General features: G+C 40.4%; 1 protein-coding gene across 4 annotated transcripts in view; it reads left to right on the top strand.

Annotated features, from left to right (window-relative positions):
* FBN1 (fibrillin 1) overlaps positions 1–22,376 on the top strand; it is a 143,132-nt gene that overhangs the window by 102,041 nt on the left and 18,715 nt on the right. For all 4 annotated transcript variants that reach the window (XM_039723288.1, XM_039723287.1, XM_039723289.1 and 1 more), the window contains 18 exons: positions 3,957–4,079; positions 4,604–4,726; positions 6,481–6,606; positions 8,447–8,569; positions 9,114–9,236; positions 10,121–10,285; positions 10,663–10,731; positions 10,855–10,980; positions 12,246–12,368; positions 12,479–12,637; positions 13,525–13,596; positions 15,820–15,945; positions 16,707–16,829; positions 19,618–19,743; positions 20,458–20,574; positions 20,917–21,045; positions 21,314–21,433; positions 21,881–22,006. In XM_039723288.1, the coding sequence (XP_039579222.1) occupies positions 3,957–4,079; positions 4,604–4,726; positions 6,481–6,606; positions 8,447–8,569; positions 9,114–9,236; positions 10,121–10,285; positions 10,663–10,731; positions 10,855–10,980; positions 12,246–12,368; positions 12,479–12,637; positions 13,525–13,596; positions 15,820–15,945; positions 16,707–16,829; positions 19,618–19,743; positions 20,458–20,574; positions 20,917–21,045; positions 21,314–21,433; positions 21,881–22,006 (2,199 nt within the window). The remainder of the gene's footprint in view (positions 1–3,956; positions 4,080–4,603; positions 4,727–6,480; positions 6,607–8,446; positions 8,570–9,113; positions 9,237–10,120; positions 10,286–10,662; positions 10,732–10,854; positions 10,981–12,245; positions 12,369–12,478; positions 12,638–13,524; positions 13,597–15,819; positions 15,946–16,706; positions 16,830–19,617; positions 19,744–20,457; positions 20,575–20,916; positions 21,046–21,313; positions 21,434–21,880; positions 22,007–22,376) is intronic.

Raw genomic sequence — 22,376 nt, 5'->3', positions numbered from 1 at the left:
AATGGGAGAGACACTTTATTAATTGCCAAAGTCTTGAGAGAAAAAATATTTGTCCAAAGAAGAGAACTGAAGGAGCCAGAAAAATAGGATGACTGACAGGTTTTTTTCCCCAGAGTGCTTAGGATTGTTATTATGTCAGACCTGCATATTATTTATTGTGCGTATTCTCATCTGTTGTAGGCAGACAACTCTCAGTGTAAATGGGAGTTGTGCAATTGCAAAGCTGAGAACATGTGTGCAGCAGCACTGGGGCACAGTGGGACCAGCTGAGGATGCAGTGTCAGTCTCTGACTGGAATGTCTTTATTTTCCTTGGCTTGTCATGGACTCATGCTGGAGGCAGAAGGAGAAGGTTGATATAAATCAGTGACTCACTCCTTTACTCTTTAGTGAAAATCCCCATGAAGTCAGTGGGAATAGGCCATCATTGTGTGAAACCCTGACTTCAGTAGTGTCCTCGTGGGTGCTCTTTGGGTCATGATACCTTTACTCAGACCAAGTAATGCCTTTGTCTTCAGACAATTAAATGAAAATAGCTGAAGTATTTGAAGAGTATAGTACTGTTTGTACTGCCATGCAGACAGAACAGGCTGGACTCGTGCTTTTATTAAAGATGTTGAGTTAATTTTTCCCCTACAGAACTCAACTTCTCCTTTCTGTTTCATTCTGTGAAGCCATAATTCAATACTTATGGCAACATAAATCCATATTAAGCTCCAGTATAAGAAGGCATAAATTCCACTGATTTCAGTGCACTGTTTACACAGAACCATGTTTGGTCTGAGATCTCTTTTGCCTTGGAAATAATGGCAATGTAATAAATGTAGACTTACAGCTCAGCTGTGCAATGAAAGGAAAGAATTGGGATTATAGCAAAACAGCATCTGAGTTAAACACAGGGGAAAATAAGTAAAATCTGGGATGAAGCCAGTGATGGTATTTTATATGCCTCAATCAGCTTTCATGTAAGTATCTGAAAAAATTTTCCATACATCATGGAAATAAGTCCTGCAATGTGCCTTTAAAGGTAGATGGTATTAGAGAATACAATTTGCATTCCCTATTTGATCTTTACCCAGGCGAAAACATATTGAAATCCATTGAAAATTTTCACTGGAGAAAAGCAATTTTTTTTTTTATTCAAAGCAAGTGGAATGACATTTCAATGGCTGATGCCTGAGAAAGTCGATCCCATTATAAATACCCATATTTGGGTATAGTTTTATACTTGCAGCTCTCATTCCAAAGAAGATTTTAAGCTTTTTAGAATGTGTGTCAAAGAGCTGGTGGGGAACAAGTGTCCACTGCAAGGGCCCCAGTGTTGTGGTGCTGCTGTTCTGCTGGGAGGTGTTAGTGGGGGTTCTCAGGTACAATGTGTCAGTGGGTCAGTGTGTGGTGGGATGGAGTCCACAGTCACTTTATGGAGAGTGGAAGATTTGGCTTGGCTTTTCTTAAATTTGAGCCTGAGCATGACTTCATTGTGGTGTAGCTGTTGCATGCGAGTTTCTGTTTGTGTTTGCTGGTGGTTTAAATAATTCTTGGCAGAAACTCCTCTACTGGTGATGGGTTTTTTTGTATTTTCTTGTGCTCTGCAGGATATAAGGACACTTATGATTGTATGTTTCAAAGCACTAAATAATCAAATACAGTGGAGTCTTGATGAGAGCAGTGGTTTAACAGTTTGGGGTTTAAAATCAAGTAAAGGTTAAAATATAGAGTGTTTGCCTCAGCTTTTTTATGTCAGTGTATACTGTAGCTGACCTCTCTAAATTCCTTCCAGTCTTTCCCCAAGCCAAAATGAGTTGCATTTTTTTCAGGCCACCCTTAAGATTTTTTGACAGACACGAGTTTCCTGTTTAGGGTGATGTTATCTTCATGAGTTTCTGCACATGCTAAAGGAAAAACTGCTCTGAGATTATTTGCTCCTGACCCTTTTTTTAAGTTTTAAAAAGTAAGTGTCCATTTGCATGTTTTCAGGGCTGTTGGTGGAGTTAACATTCATTAATGGTAGATTCCAGCTGCCAGAATTAGATTCATATCTAGATGTCAGCATTCAGATTATGGGAGTGGTCATGTCTGGGGTTTTTAGTCAAAGCAATGCCTTGCTTAGAAAGAGACCCAGAAAAATAAGATTGGATTAAATTCCACTTCAACAGACTAAAAAAACTCCAAAACATTAAAAGCCAACCCACCAAAAAAAAACCCCAAACAAACCAACCCCAAACAAACAAAACAAAACAAAAACAAACAACAACAACAACAAAACCAAAACAAACAAAAAAAAAACAACAAAAAAAAAACCAAAACACAAAACAAGAACCCCAAAATCGCAACAACAAAAAACCCCATCAAGCACAAAGCTCACCAAACAAACACCCCGTCCTTTCCAACCAGCAGTCATTTTGGGTGTTTTCTGGCCTTGACTATTTAATTTTAGGATAATAGACAGACGTCTATTTTTGAAGTCATGTGAAAAGGCAAAATATGTGTACAAGGCGTAGTGAAAGGATACAGCCTTTTGTCTAGAGAAGTGTGAACAGACAAACCTAAGTGTTGTAAAGGAAATAGTTAAGGTGATACCTGGACACTTTCTGCATTAGCTCCACAACCTCACCTTCTTTAAAGAGCTAATTATGTGCAGGTAAAATCATAGGGAAATTCAAGTCTGTGATTTTGGGGCTGGAAATCCCAAAGGTTGTTACATATTTGATGGCTGATGCCTTTCCTTAATCATCTTCTTGAGAAGGGTCTGAGCTGGGTTTTTGTCTGGAATCATGTAGGGTTGTGAGCTTGTTTTCCCTTTCCATCAGCTGTTTTACAGAAGGAGATTATTTGGCTTACAGCAACATCAAAGACAATTGGGAGGGCTAAAATACGGGTATCAGTTTTAAGTGGTTTGATGTTATCTCGAGGTAGGTTACATCCTGCATGGAGGTAAAATGCAGTTCAATAGCTCAGTTACAGAAAATACTGTAAAATCCAAAGATCAGGTAGGCAAGAAAATTCCTGCCAGTTTTGTTTCAGTTACCAGTAGTAATTTCTGGAAACTTTACTTTTAGTTTATGCATTCTCCAACTACTTATATGGAGCATTAATAATGTTTTGTGAGAAGAGAAGGAAGAATGGAGTTAAATTTGGGTTTTGTAGTCTATACATTTTGACATTGCCAGAGAATGCCCAAAATGAAAATAAAGTGAAAATAGTAAGTACTGAAATAGAATGTGCTGGCATGACCATGTATGTTGAAGATGGATGACTTGCTGCCTGGTGTCTCCAAGGATGCTGACTTTTTCCCACTGTGTTAGGTTTCCTGAGTTCCTAATAAACTGCCTGCTTGATGAGCTCCTCAGCTGTCTTGGTAAATGCAGTGGAACAGCCTGTCCCCAGCCTTGCACACAGCCTCTGGCCAAGCAGAACCTGCTTCATTCCCTGCCTGGGGACAGTCCTAGGGGCAGCTAGCTGGTGGTGCCTGGCTGCAGTTCATCCACATCTGTGCAGATACGTGGGGGCTGTGGGAGTGCTGCATTCCAGGAGTCCCTGGGCAGCAGTTTCCTTTGACACTTTTGAGCAAACTCTGCAATGTGGAGCCACCAGTGTAGTCCCTCTCTGCAGACTCTGCCCATCTCTGCAGGATGGGCACTCTGGGAAGGCTGTCTTCTGAAGTACTGTCTTCCTTCTTGAATATACTTTGGAGTGAGCTGCAGCAGCACTGCTTTATGTGCCTATCAGAAGAACAGGTAGTGGGGCAGCATGTTTGAAATGTGCTATATGCTTCTTTGCTTTCCTTTGCTTTTCTTTGTTGTGATTTTGTCTTCACCTTCCTTTTTTAAATGTCACGTTGTAAAGAATGCAGGCTTGCTTTCACATTCACATTGTCTTTCTTGAGAAATTCTAGTGTCAGTTATCTGGATGTGAGAAAGTGTGTTCCATGAGCTCCTCAAACATCTCTGTTTACAGATATCAATGAGTGTGAAATAGGAGCCCATAACTGCGACAGACACGCCATATGTACAAACACTGCAGGAAGCTTCAAATGTAGCTGCAGCCCTGGCTGGATTGGAGATGGTATCAAGTGCACAGGTGAGACTTATGCATTTGTAGTTATTTGTAAAGCCACACCACAGTGAGGTTCTAGCAATTCTGAAAAAAAGTAATACTACACCTATAAAATATGAAGGCGAATGGTTATTGAACTTGTTAGGTTGATTTGACATGATCTCTTGGAGAACAAATTCTCCACTGTGGTATCTGTGAAATCAGCATTATCTCATGTTTGGTTTGTGAACCATGGAGAGAGATGCTTCATGCTTGAGGGCAGCTGATGGGAGGCAGTGAGGGGCCTCCTGGTGCTCCCCTTGAAAACAAGGTACAGGCCTTAGTACTGATGCCCTGGAGCTTCCACAGTCACAGTTACCTTGTCAAACTTCTTTGATGGGCTGCAAGTAAGCTGTTCCCCACTTTCTCAGTCAGATGGCCACACATATGTGTGGGTTTTATTATGGAACATTATTTAAAGTAGAGCTTCTGTGTGCCATACACTATTTAAACTGTATCCATGTATGGGTTTTTAACTAATTTTTTCCCTCTTTTTTATTACTTTTAAGATCTGGATGAGTGCTCCAATGGAACCCACATGTGCAGCCCACATGCTGACTGCAAGAATACGATGGGCTCTTACCGCTGCCTGTGTAAAGAGGGTTACACTGGGGATGGCTTCACTTGTACAGGTGAGCTGTCTGAGGAGAGCAGAGGATGAGCTCCAATGGTACTGTGCAAGCTAAGTTGGTCTGTGATCCAATACACAAAAACCGCTTTTAAACATTTGAAATTTTCATTAATAGGTCATCATTGTCTTCTTCACCTAGGTTGCCATAGCTTAAAAGAAATATTATATATTATACACAGTCTAACTCAATCACTTTTTTTCCCTTGATAAAATAAAAATTTTCATTGAGCTTTTCTTGTTAATTTGAGTGGCAAAATTATTAAAACAATGCTTGATTATGTAATTTGGCTAGTTAGTAAACTATTCCATTGGCTACTCACCTTAATACTTAAATAATAGGGCATAAGCATCAAAATTACTTCACAAAATTGCCTAAAAATGTTTGTCCTTTCAAAAGTGAGTGTGTGATGTCTGTCTGCTTTTCTCCATCATCCTGAGAGCTGGTGTCAGGATGCAGTGCTGGAATGTAGAATGAAGGAAGTAGCTGCTTCTGAAACCTCATTTTATAAACTGTAAATGAGATTATAAAACTTTGCTAGAGAGATGCTTCCCACCCACACTTCAGTCTTCTGCTTTGAAGAACAGATTAGCTCATGTGTGCTTAGTCATGAGGAGCCCTGCTCTTGCACTGAGGATTGCAGTGTGGCTGGGGATGCTCGCTTTTGGAGCAGAGCCATGTGACAGAGCTGGTGGGCCAGGCTGTCACTGGTGCAAATCAGCAGCACTCCAGCAGCTGCAGCAGGTTTTTAGAGCATCTGAGAATCTGGATTATCAGGTTTAAGGCTGGATTTGAATAATTCCAAATTCTAAGGAGACTTTGAAATTCTGTTTAATTCTCTCAGTGTAATTTCATCTTGAATCTGATTCAGCTTCCTCAGTGGTCTTCCTAGCCCAGTGCTCTTTGTTAATTTCCTGTATGATGATTTCCAGGAGTTTGTAAGCTACACCCTTCAGATGGAGTGCTTACAGAATTTCTGCATTCGGTAGAACTTTTTTTCTATTTGGATACTTTATTGTTTGTGAATTCAAGAGGTGTCTGGGACTCAAGAGAGAGCACTCAAATGCTCTGTAAGCCCTCTGCCAAAGTGTACAGTGTGCAGCATTCTCCCTGGTAGGTGATTTTTGATTTACCAGCCATGGACTTTTCAAAACTCATGCTGCCAGCCAGACTCTGTTGCAATAGGGGGGTGTTTTGGTGATGTGTAACATTTCAGCTTAAGAGTAAGGGCCATGATCTATCCAGAGGTGAGTGGAGTCCAGTAGGAAGGCTGTTTCTCTCATCAGCTGTTAACCTGCAGTTTAGTTTTGATGAAGTTCTTTTCATGCCACTTTTTGTCACTGTTTGGATGTTTGGCATGGGGAGCTGCCTATTACCATATGTTTATTAACTACATAGTAAACCTCTTTTTTTTTCCAATTACTGCCTCTAGGCTTCGCTGTAATAGAAACAATAACTATAATGAGCACTTTCATGTGCTCATTCTGAGTCTAAATTTGACCCTGTGACTGCCTCCAATTGTTATTAACTGGAGCTACTATAAGAGTCCATGCCTTTCTGATATTCCTTTTGATTAGAAGTTGTATTTGCAACATGTCAGGAGTATACAGAGCTGTTACGTGTAGTAGCCTCTACAGTTTCTTCTGCGCATGTTCAGCGATAATAATTAAAATGCTTGGAACACTGAATGCTTCAGCTCAAATGTTGGTGAGAAAACCATCTTTACTGCTAACTTTCAATATCCCTTCCTTTTACAGACCTCGATGAATGCTCAGAAAACTTGAATCTCTGTGAAAATGGGCAGTGCCTCAATGCCCCCGGAGGGTACCGCTGTGAATGTGATATGGGATTTTTGCCAAGTGTAGATGGGAAAGCATGTGAAGGTAATTCTTTGTAAGCTTTAAGCAACACTCAACAGATTCTGCCTTAGTGCTATTTTATGTTCCAATTTTTTACAATTGTTTGCTGTTGTGGTTGTATTGAGAACTGCATGAATTTTTTAATAGTATTTGCTTTTTTTCACTTCATACATTTATTATGGACCTTTAGATGTTTATCTACCTGCTGTATCTAAAGACAACAGCTTTTCAAAGCCAATCTTATGATATATTATTTTGGGGTCTGATTGGTGGTCCAAATGGCACTGGTAGCTGCCATTTCTTCTTGATCATTGATGTCCAGTTCTTCATTTTATTCAAAACGATTAAACAGAAAAAGTTGAACTTTGCATTGGTATGTATGAAGCTGAAGAGCAGGGATTTGGTAGCCAATGCAATGCATATGCTTTGAGGGCTTCTGTGAGGTGCAGAATCAGAGTGAGAGTGTGAAGCCTTGCAGAAAGTTTGTATGACTACACCAAAAAAAAAAATCCTGTATGACTATTTGTTCAATTTCAAAAGCGAGCTGTCAGTTAACAGTTTACAACTCGTTCATAACAGCTTTGCATATGCAAAGATTCCAAACAAACAAATAATAAACATGTTACCAACATGGTTAAGGTCGTATATTTGATTTGAACATTTGAAATCCTCATTTGTTAGAACACTAATGAGTAAAGTCAGTCAAGAAGACGCAGCCCTATCATCTGACATAGTAATAACTCATGACAACTGGTATTTAATGGAGTTCATAAGTACATCACTTTAAAAAGGATACACCAAAAAAAAAAATCCTGTATGACTATTTGTTCAATTTCAAAAGTGAGCTGTCAGTTAACAGTTTACAACTCATTCATAACAGCTTTGCATATGCAAAGACTCAAAACAAACAAATAATAAACATGTTATCAACGTGATTAAGGTCATATATTTGAACATTTGAAATCCTCATTTGTTATAACACTAATGAGTTAAGTCAGTCAAGAAGACGTAGCCCTATCATCTGACATAGTAATCACTCATGACAACTGGTATTTAATGGAGTTCATAAGTACATCACTTTTCCCCTTGAAAAGTGTTCTGTGTATTTTTTAGAAATCTACTAAGTCAAATAATTTGAGAGTCAGTTTTTCTTTAAACGAAACCAATATTAGGTTTCATAATGTTTCATGAAACAATTTACTTTCAAACCTTTTAGCTAAGTTTAAATAGCTGTTTTAGAGGCTAGCTCCTGTTGCTAAAACAGACTTGCCTTCATGTCTCAGATGTGTACACTAAGTGCAGTATTTTAAGGTCCTTTGTAAACACACACTTTTTTATTGTATCAAATTAGTTGTTCTTTGTGCAGTGCATGTGGCATTCAGTAAATACTGTTTCAGACTCAGTGATTTGGAGAATAGACATAAAAGTCTCTGCTTTCCAAACTAGATCTGTCAAATGCAGAAACCCGAAGATGAACATGAAGTTCACCTTTGGTCACAGGCTTTTCTCTTGCTGGTGTCCAGCTTTCTGCAAATGACTGCTGATTTATAATAAACTTCATTTTATTAAGGCATGTCTTCTGCTATGTTTAATATTGCTACTTGTCAGATTAGCCCACTAATAAGCTAGGATAGTTTCTGGCATAGCTTCCAGAGATATTGGAAGGAGCCTTTCTCTCAAAAACTCTTTATGGATTAGATTCCTTAGGCTCCAACATAAATCTTCCATGTTACTTTTGCTTGGCTTATACGATGTGCAGAAGCTCTTGTCTTCGAGATCCATGCTGCTGAAAATGTTTGCAGTCCTCTAAGTCTCAAGAAGATCAGAAAACCTCATATTTTTTCTCCTCCTGTTCCTTAATCAGATATTGATGAGTGCTCACTTCCTAACATCTGTGTCTATGGTACTTGTCATAACCTCCCTGGACTCTTCCGATGCGAGTGTGAAGTGGGCTACGAGTTGGACAGAAGTGGTGGTAACTGCACAGGTAAAACTTTGAACAGCATGCCCTTTAATCTTCTGTCAGTGCCATAGTCAGCTCCTTAGGAGATTCTTCTAAGAAGCTGTACAAATCAAACTGGATATAGGAAAATACAGACTTCCCTACTGTATAACACAGGATTCTCCATACTTTTTTGTTCTCCTCTTTACTGTTCTTTGTCCACCTCTGATATCCCCTTAAGAAGGGGAAAAACAGATCAGAGATTCCCTCAGTACGGAATGGTAAGCTATGTCCTTGTCTTGTATTTTTCCCTTATTTTTTTTTTTAGTACTTTATGTGAATCTTGTTAATAGATTGATTTTTTCAGGGAAAAAAAAAAGTAAAAAGGCTTTTTTTCTTTTTCCTATGAAATAATTAATTCATCTCAGACTACTGTTCTTCTAAAATGCCTCTTTATTTTTCAGAGCTTTCTGGAGACCACTATCTCATAACTAATGGATTTGTGATGGTCAGCATATGGTACCTGATGCATCAACAGTTTTTATTGTCCTTGAGTATTTGCTTACCCCGTGCTGTGTTTTTCTTGCAGATGTTAATGAATGTGCAGACCCTACAACCTGCATTAGTGGCACATGTATCAACACTGCTGGTAGTTATACCTGTGAGTGCCCTCCTGATTTCGAGCTGAATCCCACCCGCGTCGGATGCGTTGGTAAGGGACCACACCCTGTGCTGTTTACAAAGGAGGTTACACAGAGGGGCTCCAAGCTGACTGCTTAGGAATAAAGTCCTGGTCATGGGAAAGGGCTTGATCAGGCTCTTCAATTCCCATCTCACTGCCCCTGGCTTAGAAGCTGTAATAGGGCAGCAGGAGCATGTCCAGAGTTGATGCAGCGTGCCAGCAGTGCCCCGCTGCCAGAAGCAACCCCATGGGGCTTGTTAGAGCTGTCCACAATTTACAGCAAGCAGGAGACAATTTTAAAATTCAACAAACTTAATCCACATCCAGCTGGCCCCAAGATGGCAGGCAAATGAAGCTGTGGCATGAAGCCACCCATGCTCTTGGAGCACTGAGTGCACTTGGCTAGGTGCAGCTTCATGACCAATGGAAATGCTCTTGTATTAGACTCCAACTGCTTAGTAATCCTAATATTTCCTTGGTTTTGTTTGTTTAAGAGGGTGTAGGGATGCTTCTCAAATTTTAATGTGTTTGAAATTCCTAACATTTAGTAGATGCCTTCCTTCTTGTAAACCTTGAGTAGAGGAGAAGGCAGTGGATATCTGGAACTGGAAAGATGTACAAATGTGAGGGGAAATGTAGAGTGAAAATGAAAAAAGCTTGGCTGACGTGCTCGATAACTAAATTGGACTCGATAACTAAATTTCCTACTTTGTCAAAAGTCCAAAAAAGCCAAGAAGTGGGGCACCAGCAACCTACCTAAGTGGAAATGCTGGGGCCCTCTGGGCAACACAACTTACTTGCTTTTGTGTCCTGCAAGAAATGGGAGCCATCTGTAGGTGTCCCTCACCCTGGGAGGATGTGGTGTGTTTGGCTCTCTCCTAAGATGTGTTTGTCACTGTGTGCATTGTGAATAGATACACGATCTGGCAACTGTTACCTGGACATCAAAACGCGGGGAGATAACGGTGGCACCTTCTGCAGCAATGAGATTGGAGTGGGTGTTTCCAAGGCCTCCTGCTGCTGCTCCCTGGGCAAAGCCTGGGGAGTTCCCTGTGAGCACTGCCCGCTGGTGAACACAAGTGAGTCTGCATTTCCTGGCTTGAGCACAGCAATGTGTTTGGTGGGTTTTTTCCTAATTTAGCCAGGTAGGTCAAATACTGGTGTGCATTTATTGTGGACATGCAAGGGACTGGCTCCTACTGGTCTTCACCAAAAACTTTACTAGTCTTTCAGAAAGATTATTTAGTTAGAATAGTATTATCTCTTCTGAGAAAGTTTGCTATTGCACTGAAAACTACTGAACTATTTGGAATAACAGATAATGTTACAGAGTAAAATCTAGTGTCTCTAGCTGGTTAGTTTGTAAATTTACATTAAATTATCTGTAGTAATCTGATCTGTTTTCAAAAACAATTGTTTCTACTATCATATGTTCATAAATCTGTTTTGCTTTCAGCTGAATATAAGGTTCTTTGCCCTGGAGGGGAAGGATTCAGACCAAACCCTATTACAGTTATATTGGAAGGTAATGTTTGCAATTTCTTATTCTTATTCTTACATGTCTGAAATTGTAAAACTCTGTAGTGAGGGTCTTTTTTTTTTTTCCATCACAAACATTAATAAAATGTTTATGTATTTGTTTGGACAGATATTGATGAATGTCAAGAACTGCCTGGACTTTGCCAAGGAGGAAAATGTATTAATACATTTGGTAGCTTCCAGTGCCAGTGTCCATCAGGGTACTACTTGAATGAAGAGACTCGAGTGTGTGATGGTATGGAGCTTTCACTTAACTAATCTTCTGCTTTATTCTTTGAAAATAATGACAGATCAATATGCAGAGAATTAATCTTTACTTGAAAAGGAGCACAGCCAGACTAAGCAGTGTAAAGCTATAGGGTAGTAAAACTGAGCAAGTTGAAGTCTTGGATTAAGAGTTTGAAAATTCCTTCTTGACCATGTTGAAATATATGCAAGCTTTTTTTATTATCTTATTTTGATCAAAACCTGAAAACCCAACAATTTTTATGTAAGTAAGACATAATTTGGTAACTGGCTATAAAAATGGCTGTTTCGTAATGGGCAATAAATAAGCAGTCAGATAAAAGAACTTTCCCCATGAATCTGGTGGACTGATGTGTCCATGTATTTTTCCATTGCTTTTTTCACTCCTGCTGATCAAGTCATCAACTGAAAATATTGGTTGTACTGCAAAAGATTTTCCTTTCCACATCACAGGCATACAGAAGTATGTGTCACACTATGTGCCACTCTCAAGGTGTACTGGATATAAAATCTTAGGCAACCCATCAAGTGCTAAAATTTCCTGTTGTCCATGCTGTCTTTGGTCTTCCAGATTGTTAATAATGTTAATGTAGTGCCTATGAGGTGCAAACCACAGCAGAAATACGAAACATTCAGGCCCTAAATGAAGGCTGAACCAAAGTGCTTCATCCACATGATGCTTATGTAGCCCAACAGATGCTGAGTGGTGTGTCAAAGATACTCTAAAATTTTAAGGCTGGGAAAATATTTTTGAGCTTTTGGGAACTGAGGTGTTTTGGAGATGGTGTTGTGTTTGGTTTTGATTAGATTTTTTTTAAACAAAACTTAGTCTTTTGATGAAATAAATATGATAGCTTGTGTTGGGAAAGTGGCTCACTTTCCCCACTCAGGCAGTGCTCAGTTGGAACTCCACAGGGAGCCACTTTGGTTCTTTTCCAGATCTAAGAGTCCAGAGTGGAGGAGATCCTCAAACACTATTTTTGTGCAACAGATGCAAAAGCCAAATTTCTGTTTCTGAGCTATCCAGACATATCAGAGTTCCCATCTTAGCATCATAGCTGGGCTTTCCATGGCACCTGTGCTGCCACTTCCTTTTCTGTTTGACTTCACTCCTCCATCCTTCCTCAGAGCACCTTCAGCTCTTCTCCACCAGTACCTTCCTACCTCAGACATTACTGAGATATTTTTGTTCTCAAAAGCACAACAAGAAAGCTTCTGTGGTCACTCACTCACTGCCTGTTTGTTCTCTTCTAGATGTGAATGAGTGTGAGACGCCTGGTATTTGTGGGCCTGGCACGTGTTACAATACTGTTGGGAACTACACCTGCATCTGTCCTCCTGATTACATGCAAGTCAATGGAGGAAACAACTGCATGGGTATGTGCTGGAGTTTCTCTAAAGCTTTATTTTAGTGCATTGGGCCAGGGAGATCATCTCCCCTAAGAGTTGCCTACTGCATTGGCCTGAGGTTTTCTTAATTTTCGCAGATATGAGAAGAAGTCTGTGTTACAGAAATTACTATGCTGACAATCAAACCTGTGATGGTGAGCTGCTCTTCAATATGACCAAGAAAATGTGCTGCTGCTCGTACAACATTGGACGTGCATGGAACAAACCTTGTGAGCAGTGTCCTATCCCCAGCACAGGTACATTTTTGCATTGCGAAGCTATCTGAAGGCCTCGGTAACATCATCATTACTATTAGTGGGTGTAACACCATTAGAGATGCTTTGTCTCTTTTGCTCTTACATGTCTAAAATGAAGGGATTAGTTTCCTCCCTGTCCTGGAGATGACCAGCCCTAGCCACGATGAAGGCATATGTGGAATGGTTTGTGTCCATGCTGCTGGGTTGTGCCTACCTTGTGGCAGTTTCACCGTCTCAGAGACTTCATGCTCTATATTGATTAATCCATCTCTTTGAGGGATTAATTGGTCCAGTTTGATGGCTTGTTGATGTGCTGCTGAGGCACTGACCAAGACTTTGTTGGTATTGCTCCAACAAATACAGGGTCTGGTCTGCTCTGCCTTGATTGCTGTTTGCCATGAAGGGCCTTAGTGGCAGCCAGGGGCTGGCAGAGGTACCTTGGTGTGCTCTGAGAATGATTGTGTTGAGCAGTAAATGGAAGATGTAGGAGTGTCTCTGCTAATTGCAGGGGGCATACAGGACTCTTCCACACTGGGTAAGACTGCAGGACATCCCACTGTGGTTTGAGGTGGTTTGCTTCAAAAGCAGCTTCCTAGACACTTGATTCTTTCAACTTGTAGTTCAGGTTTTTACAAGTCAGATCTGAAATTGTATGCAAACACTGTAATGCACAGGGATAGGCATAAGCAGAGCAAAATCAGCATGTGATCCCAAATGAATGAGAACCCAAGGGAACTGACATGGTGAGTTTGGGAAAGGGGCTGCCTACCTCTGCATGCTCTGCAGGTTCTGAAAGAGTAGAACTTTCTTGGCCAGAGCATGTGATGACTTCTTGACTGTTGATTAATTCCAAATGCTTTAATCACTGCTTTGCTTTCCTGTTGCAGATGAATTCTCCACACTCTGTGGAAGTCAAAGGCCTGGCTTCTTCATTGACATTTATACAGGATTACCAGTTGGTGAGCTGTAATTTATGTTTTGAACTAAATTCCATGCTACCTCTGCCCAGGGAAGAGGGGAGGTTTGTTTTCCCAGTTTTGGTGGGTTTTTTTTTTCATGTGAGGAATAACAATTAAACAGTGTAATGGAGTTCAACCCTCTGTTTATGTCAAACTTAAGTGCAAACTGGCTACTCCTAGCTGGCAGCAGTGACAGTTGCTGCTTGTAATCAAGGCAACACAGAGCTCCAAAGAAACTGCAATCAGGGCTACATGAGCAGGGCACAGATACTGGGAATGAGAGGTCTGGGAGTAAGGCCAACCAGCATTTGGTCTGAGAGGAACTGGGAGTCTTTCCTTCAAACTAAAGCAAGATTTAGTCTGACATTTCACATCGGTCCCCCTGGGTATTGGTTTGACACAAAAATCCTTTTTTCTGCTCAGCTGGAATATTTCTCACATATGTTATTGTGTGTTACATTTGAATCGTGAGTAACAAATTGCAAAACAAAGAGAGAGAGGAGGAATTTTAGGACAAGGAATTGAGTAAATCCCTAATGGGACTCCCTTTTGTTTTCATTTACACTAAAATGCAAATGAAAAGCAGATAATGTACCCTGTAACTAACAGAGATGGCATATAGGCAGTAATCAGATGCTGTAGCACGAAGCTGTTGCTGTGGTGCAATGTTTAGCTAGTTTGATGAAAATATTTCTAGTAAAGTGGGGAGTGTAATTTTTGAAGAGGTTACAGAAATGCACAATATTTATTATTTACGAGGTCATTTCTTGGAAGCAAGTTTCCCCTTCTAGCTATTAGCATTAGTCCTGATTGTTGCAGAGTCTGCTCAGTTAATTTGGCCCTTCATCAGCATCAGCAGGGCACCCTTGGATGTTGCTAACATGCACAGGTAGAAGCTGCAGCTGCAGTGTTTGACATGTGTGCAGGGGTGTTGCTGCCACAGCACGGAGCTGTGCAGTGCAGGAGCCAATGGAAACAGAAGGGCTGTCCCACAGAGCCCACCAGCACAGCCAGCGTGTGCAGCCTGGGCTGGGACTGGTGCACACACAGCTCCTCACAGCTGTGCCAAGCACAGCTCTCCCTGCTGCTGCGGGATGGAGGCTGTGGCACTCAGCCTGCTCTTTGCACAGGGGTCACTCGTGTCCCATACACCTGCAGGCACAGGATCAAGGGACAGCCCTCTGCAGGGGCAGTGCTCTGTGTACCCTCTAATATTTGCTTACAGTCCAATGATGTTACTCTCTGTTTGGATTAAAGTTCTATGTAGTTACTCCAGGTGTTTGTTTCAAAAACAGTTCTGGTTTTATTCATCCTGTATATAAGAGGACTCAAAATTACAGAATCTAATGTAGAAAATTAGGGGTTGCATTCAGCAGAAAAACAAAACAAACAAACAAACAAACAAAAACCCACCAAAAAACCAAAACAAACAAAACCACATTATCTGATGGAAACTTCTGTCAGCTGACAACTTCCCACCATATTCTATGTCTGTGTACCTCAGTGCATATGTCAATGTTTACTGAAGGCAGAGGCATTGGAGGAGTCTCTGAACTCTCTCATGTCAGAATAATAAGATGTGTAAGGACCCAATAGGCAAGACATATAATTGTAATAGCAGCTGGGTTTTTCCCTGCCAAAATCAGTTACTTAACTGGAGTGTATATAAAGCATTGGCAAGCCCTGGCTGCCTGGCTTAATCAATCAATTAATAGCATGTTGGCAGCACTTCAGATGTTACCTGTGTCATTGGCACTTACAAACTGTTACATAAAACCCCAAAAGTCTTTTCAGATTAACCAGGGTAAAACAGTGCAAAACTAATTCTGATGAGTGTTTGCCTTCAGTCACACTCTCCTGTGTTAAACCAAAGGCAGGTCCATTGTCTCTCTGAGTGCCTCTTCCCAATGACTCCAGTGTGGCACTTGGGAAGGTGATGGGGTTCATCAGGGCTGTGGGTGGGAGACATGAGGAAGAATGTGTCTTCCTCTGTATCCCTCTGTAGCAGAATATACCTTCAGTACAGAGAAGAGTCAGAACCTGAGAAAACAGGAAATACCTAAATTTCCACAGTTTGGAGTGACTCCCGCACTGTTCAGTTGGGAACATTCTGATGCTCGCATTATGCTTGATAATTATCTTAAAGGACATAAGGACATACTCTGTAGCAGAAGATTTCAAGAAGTTCTCAGTACAAGTATTAAAAAAAAATTATTCTTGCAGATATTGATGAATGCAGAGAGATTCCTGGAGTGTGTGAAAACGGGATCTGTATAAACATGGTTGGCAGCTTCCGGTGTGAGTGTCCTGTGGGTTTCTTCTACAATGACAAGCTCCTGATCTGTGAAGGTAGAGTGCTCCTCTCATTCAGTAGAATGGTGTTTCACCAGCGGCAACTCAGACACTGCCAAATCAATGCCTTGAAGGCATCCTTAATGAGGGGAAAATGCTGCTGTCAGTGTAATAAGTCTGTGTTAATTCAGGCATTTTGAATTATTTTGCATAGAAAATACCACATTTTCTGTCAGACATCTAAGGCCTTGAAGGCACATGAGTCATCAGTCCTGGGAAGTAATGGGTTTTTTTTTCACATTTGACGGTAAAGCCAAGAAAGAAAACAGTAGTATTGAGTCAGATCGTGCGCACAATTATTTTTTAATTCCAAAATACTTTTTTTCTGATGGAACAAATATTTTTGTAAAAAATATAAACAGATGGTTGTTTATTTCTGGTTTAAAAGTTCCCTAACATTGTATTAGTCAGTTTAATGAAGAAACTGAAGGTAGCATATAAGTTACTGTCATTCTCTGCTGTGTGTTATGACTGCTGATGACAATGGGTACTGCAGGCAAGCCACTGAGAGCTTTGAGTAAAAGCTTCTTCTGTGTGCTGCTTCTAAGTGAAAAGCAATTACATTTCTGGGAGGATAAAATTCTCATTTTGCAGCATCTGAAGTAAGGAAAATTGATAAAAATTTTTTTGCCCAAAGCTTTGTGATGGTGTTTACATTGAAAGCTACTAATTAATACCTGCATGCTAAAAAAATACACTTTTGACATCTTTCCACTGCCAGCTTACTATAAAACTCAACTTCCTCTTTGTCTGGGCAGACATTGATGAATGCCAGAACGGACCAGTGTGCCAGCAGAACGCAGAGTGTGTGAACACAGCTGGGAGCTACCGCTGCGACTGCAAACCGGGCTACAGGTTCACATCCACGGGGCGCTGCACTGGTGAGTGCCTGGCAGGCCTGCAGGCTGAGGGCTGCTAGAGGCCTTGGAAAGCACCTCCAGAAAGTTGGTATTTTAGGAGATAATCTGAGCTTCAGGAGCTCTTCTCTTAAAGTCTTTTAGGGCATCTCGTAAACATTGAGGTAATTCCAGGCCTATCCCATGGATGTGTAAGTGGGAGTTAAGAACCTAAGTAGGTGGTTTTCATTTTATCCCAAAGTAAGCATTTTTCTTTAGCCCTTGTCGTGTCTAGGAATGGAAGACCATCTGATGCACTACCTTTCTGTATTTTCTGATTTTCATTATGATTTTCTATAAGTGTTTTAGCAATTTATTTTCCACTTGTGTTTTTACAAATAATTCCCTGCTTGCTGCTGGAGCCTCTGTTGATAAGATAGACTTATCTGCTTGCCTTTATGCAATAACTAACTTGAAAAGCTTATTGTTGAATTTCCTAACTTTGATACAGATTTTAGCAGAGCCCATAACATTATTTTCAAATACTCACTGAGTGGGACTGAACTTTTCTAATCTGTTTGCTTTTTCTTACAATATCTTAGTCCAGAGAGGCATTCAAGTTATCTTACTTACTTGAAGAATTGCTGAGATTTTAAAGACTGCAGTGGGACAAGCTGCTGTGAATATTATATACTATATACATTTCTGAACAAAATAAGAATTACAGCGGAAGCTAGTAACATTATCCTTGGGTTTTTGCTTCTCAGTACTTGAGTTTTAGGAAGTGCACTTTTCCCTGCAGTGCAGTTTTTCATTGTTTCATGTGACCCTTGTGGGAAAAGGGTGTAGGGGAACTACTATGAGAACTAAAACTTTGCTTTGTTAAGCTATGCAGTGGTACATGTAAATATTCAATATGTTCCTAATGTAATTGTTGTCGTTAAGGGTTCATTACAGGAGTACAGGAAGAGCAAGGGAAGGTTCTGATATGGGTTACAATTCCAAAGATGAATTGGCACAAATAGTAACACTTCCCTGTATTTTGCTCTTATTTTATATGTGGTGAAAATAAAGTTACACAATTAGAGTAAAAATAAAAGTGGTTGATAAAGTATGTGATCAGGCAAAGGAAGGAAATTCCCAACCACTCTGCTGGGAGCAGAGAGGGGTAAGCAGCGTGCAATATTGGATCAGCCATGCTGAAAACTGCATGGAAAACTATCACACCCCTGTAGTTTATGTGCTATTGAGTCAAAACAAATGTATAACAGCCACTAGTACTAGGAATACTGCATTTATCTTACCTTCAAGATAGCATTCTTCTTGTGCTCTCTATTGTGGTAAACTAAATAGTTTTTCTTATAAATTAGTTTTTCACATGACTATTCATTTGCCCACAAAGCACCAGAGAGTCATACATTTTCTTTTGTCTCTGTTCTCCTGAACTGAAGATTAGGAGTTCTTAAGACAGCATTGGCTTTCCTTCTGCCTCCTTTAAACTGTAATTAGCAGTGCTATCATCAGTAGCATTGGGAGAGCTTGGTCCTCAGTGCACTCCCATCCAGAGTTCCTCACAGCCCATGGGATGTGCAGAGGTCTGGGGATGGGGCTGTCAGGATTGTCCATGATTGTCCCTGTGCCAAGTACAGTGCAAAAAGAGCAGGAAAATGAATTTGGATACATGAAATTCTTTGCAATTAGGAGCAACTGGACTCTTACTTTTGCAACAACCTGGGGACAGTTTGCTGAGAAACTGCATCTGCTTGGCTTAGATTGTATAGAAAGGAAAATTACTGAGCACTAGAGCCTAATCAGTTTTAATACAAGCTCATGACAGCACCTCAGTTCTCATATTTTGGAGCTGCAGCATAGGAAGGAAGGAAGTATATTGAATCAAACCAGTTCTTGGTGGTGATGAGGTCAACAGAAACACCTCATTTGATTTTTCTCATTTGTCATGGAAAAAACTATGCCAGAGAGCAAACATTTTGTTTGTTAACATTTTATTTCATTTACTATTGATAGAATCCTGGGATCTGCCTGAAAGCATTTCTAAGGAGAGTAGCAGGAAGCAGTTGGCTATTGAACAAGTATAAGAGATGCCCTGCTGTTGTAAGGCAGCAGTCACATGCTGGCAGGAGAGCTCTCCTCCTCCTCTGCAGAATTATACAAAATCTCCCCTGACTCCATAGAGCAGTAACTCTTCTTGCTGTTTGAGCTCTGTTTATAGGATCACCACATTTCATAGATGCTGCAACATGTGTATGTGTACCTGTTTTCTCTCTGCATGAGATGTTGATAAATCCAGTGCCTTTTTTCTCTCTCTAAGCCTAGTGAGAAAAGTGTGATCTTCATTCCCCTTTCTGATCTGTTGATTTCTATGAGTTGATCACTCAATTTGTGCTACAATCAAATGTGGCTAAATGCAAGTAGCTGCTTTCATGAGAATAATGCAAACTGTGTTTCATATGCCTCTTTCACATCTCCTGCAGTCAGTATAGAGCCCTCAGACTCAGACCCTCTCCAATCTTGTGTCATTAATTCTGCTTTTCAAAGCCATGGTGAGATGCTTTACCTCCAGCAAGAATTTGAGGTTGCTAAATATTACTTTTATGCTAAATTTTTTTCAGATCCACAAATACTGGAAGAGGTAATTTACATGCAAATAAGCCCCTTTTCTGGGATTTACTTGGTAATGTTTTTGTCATTAATAAGTTAAAAATACTGTTTTAAGTTAGCCCATGCACTGGATACTGTCTTGGTTGCTGCTAATGCATCTTTCCAGCCTTGTGGCTTAGAAGCCTTAACTTTCAGTGCTCTTCTTTGTTTTCAGATCGGAATGAATGTCAAGAAATTCCCAATATCTGCAGCCATGGGCAGTGTATTGACACTGTTGGAAGTTTCTACTGCATTTGTCACAATGGATTCAAAACCAATGATGACAGGACAATGTGTATAGGCAAGTGTTTCAAATGAAACTGAACTTAGGCTCCCATTAAAATAGTTACTAAGTCCCCTCTGTGATAAGGAGTTGCATTACAGTATCTGAGATTGTGAGCCATTTAGCACCAGACAAAGGTGCAAAACTGGCCATTAGAGATGATAAAAAGCTGATACTGAATAAAAACCATCTCATTAAAGTAGAGTGAACCTTTAAAATTACATATTCTGTCTAATGAACTGCTAATGCTTTCATTTTTGAAAAAAAATACTTCATTCTTCTTAGAATTTTCTGGAGCATCTTGTCTCATTTATTCCTTTAGGCAAGAAATTTAATAGATTGATATTGCAATGCAGCAGTTATATATGGCCTACTTGTTAATAGAGTGAATGGAGGGTAGATTTCTTGCCAGAAAAAAAAATGTTTTTCAGAAACAGTCATCTTCATTATCAAGGGAATTTTGTATTTAACCCATTCACAGCTGTCAGTTGTGTGTTGTATGAACAAATTGAGATTTCAGAATGCTTGCAATTAAAGATAGCTTACACTTTGGGAAGGGTGATATAGGAGCCAAAGTAAAGTAAATGATTGTTGGACCCTTCATTATTTTTGTAGCTGTTAATATCAAGTGTATAAATGTATGCAAAATCTTCTTTTTGAGAGCTATGACAATCCTTTCCCCATCTGTTCAGTGTGGTGGCAGTGGGTTATTTCTCTCCTGTTCCTTTGTAGATATTAATGAGTGCGAGAGAGATGCCTGTGGCAACGGAACCTGCAGGAACACCATTGGCTCCTTCAACTGCCGCTGCAACCTGGGCTTCATCCTCTCACACAACAATGACTGCATAGGTAAGGAGTGCTGGGCACAGGCACGTGCTCCTGGGGCTTCCTACTTCTAATAAAAGTACCATAAGTACCATTAAGTAACCCTCTTTTGCCAGTCTCAAAGGCCTCTTTGCTTATGCACTGCTCACTTTTCTAGAGCCACTTGAATGCTGGCACCAGATACAGGAACATTTGGGTTCCACTCCTGCTCTGACAATTTTATAATATAGTAATTTCTTCCCACTTGCTTTTGAAACAGGATTGTGTTACCAGTTACTTTGTTGATGTGGTGGACACCGAAATCTCGCTTACCCAGTTTCCATTGTTGCTGGTGTTGCTGACATCTTTCAATCTTCTTTGTCCTAGACGTGGATGAGTGTGCAAGTGGAAATGGAATGCTCTGCAGAAATGGCCAGTGTGTGAACACCATTGGGTCCTTCCAGTGTCTCTGCAATGATGGCTATGAGGTGGCTCTGGATGGAAGGACTTGTGTTGGTGAGTGCTTTCTTTTAAGGTTGAAAAAAAGTGCAGCAAACCTTGAGCAGACATGCTTAGTGAAACAGTGGGGTCGGAGAAAACTGCCACGCTGCCATCATTGTACCTAGCAGAAGGAAACAATGACAAGAGGACATGAAGATGACTCCTCCCACTCCTGAAAAGTTCCATCTTCAGTTTGATGGAATCAAAATTAAAGTGGCTTCAGTCAGAGATTTACTGAGTTCACAGCAATTATCTCAAATAAATTGTCTTTCTTTTCTTCTAGATATTAATGAGTGTGCACTGGAGCCTGGAAAATGCTCACCAGGCACATGCCAGAACTTGGATGGCTCATTCAGATGTATCTGTCCTCCTGGATATATCCTGCAGAATGACAAATGTGAAGGTGTGTACAGAACAATCCTTCCTCTCTCTCTCTTTTTTAGCTGCTCACAATTGTTACCTATTTCCTTTGCATTTAAATGTGAGTAATGTTTAGTCTTTTGTGGCAGTGTACAGCTCTGAACTGTAGCCACTAGTAAGTCTCTCACTTCCTAGAAAAGGTCTCCACCATTTGTTTGAACCAGAACTACTTTCTCTGAACCCTAGAAAAATATATTCTCAAGCTGTTTCCTTGGTGGTACATTGCTGAAGTTTGCCCATTGCCTGAGGATTTGAAAACTAACTGTGGATTTTGCACTTGGGTTACTGCTTCCTGTTTCTGTTCTTTTTTTGGGCTTTTTTGTTTGTCAAATATGATAGATATCAGTGATGATGTAAGATTGCCCATTATTTAGTACAGCTGCCAGTGCAAATATTATTGTTTCTCATCTCTTTAATTATTTTTTTACAGACATTGATGAGTGTGTGGAACAGCCAGAAATTTGTGCCCTGGGCACATGCAGCAACACCCCAGGCAGTTTCAAATGTCTGTGTCCAGAAGGCTTCGTATTGTCTTCCACAGGAAGGCGATGCCAAGGTAAGTTCATTCCTATTTTCTGGCATTTCAAAATTTGTTTGCTGTTTCATAAAAGCCTTTTTAGCGAGCTGTTTCTAATACAGCAAGAAAGCTCTGGACTCAAACAGTGTTTTTCATAGGGAAAACATGATAATTCTGTAGCTGGGGCCAGGTTCTGTCTTGCCCTAACATCTGTTTTTCATTAAACAGAACATTGCAATAAAAGGGGTGAAGTTAATGTTAAATGCACCAGGTTAAGCAAAGAAATTATGTTGTCCTGAAATCCTTTCTTGCACCCCTGGAAGAAATGCTGGGGCTACCTGAACTCTTGGTAGACAGCAACAAGACACAGAGCTGGAGGATGAATACAGGCAGGAGACTCAAGGCAGCA

The sequence above is a fragment of the Passer montanus genome, unplaced genomic scaffold (genome assembly GCF_014805655.1).
Source record: "Passer montanus isolate IOZ18808 unplaced genomic scaffold, ASM1480565v1 scaffold5, whole genome shotgun sequence".
Lineage (NCBI taxonomy): Eukaryota > Metazoa > Chordata > Aves > Passeriformes > Passeridae > Passer > Passer montanus.
Note: the sequence above shows the minus strand (reverse complement) of the source record. Positions and strands in the feature narration are given on the sequence as shown.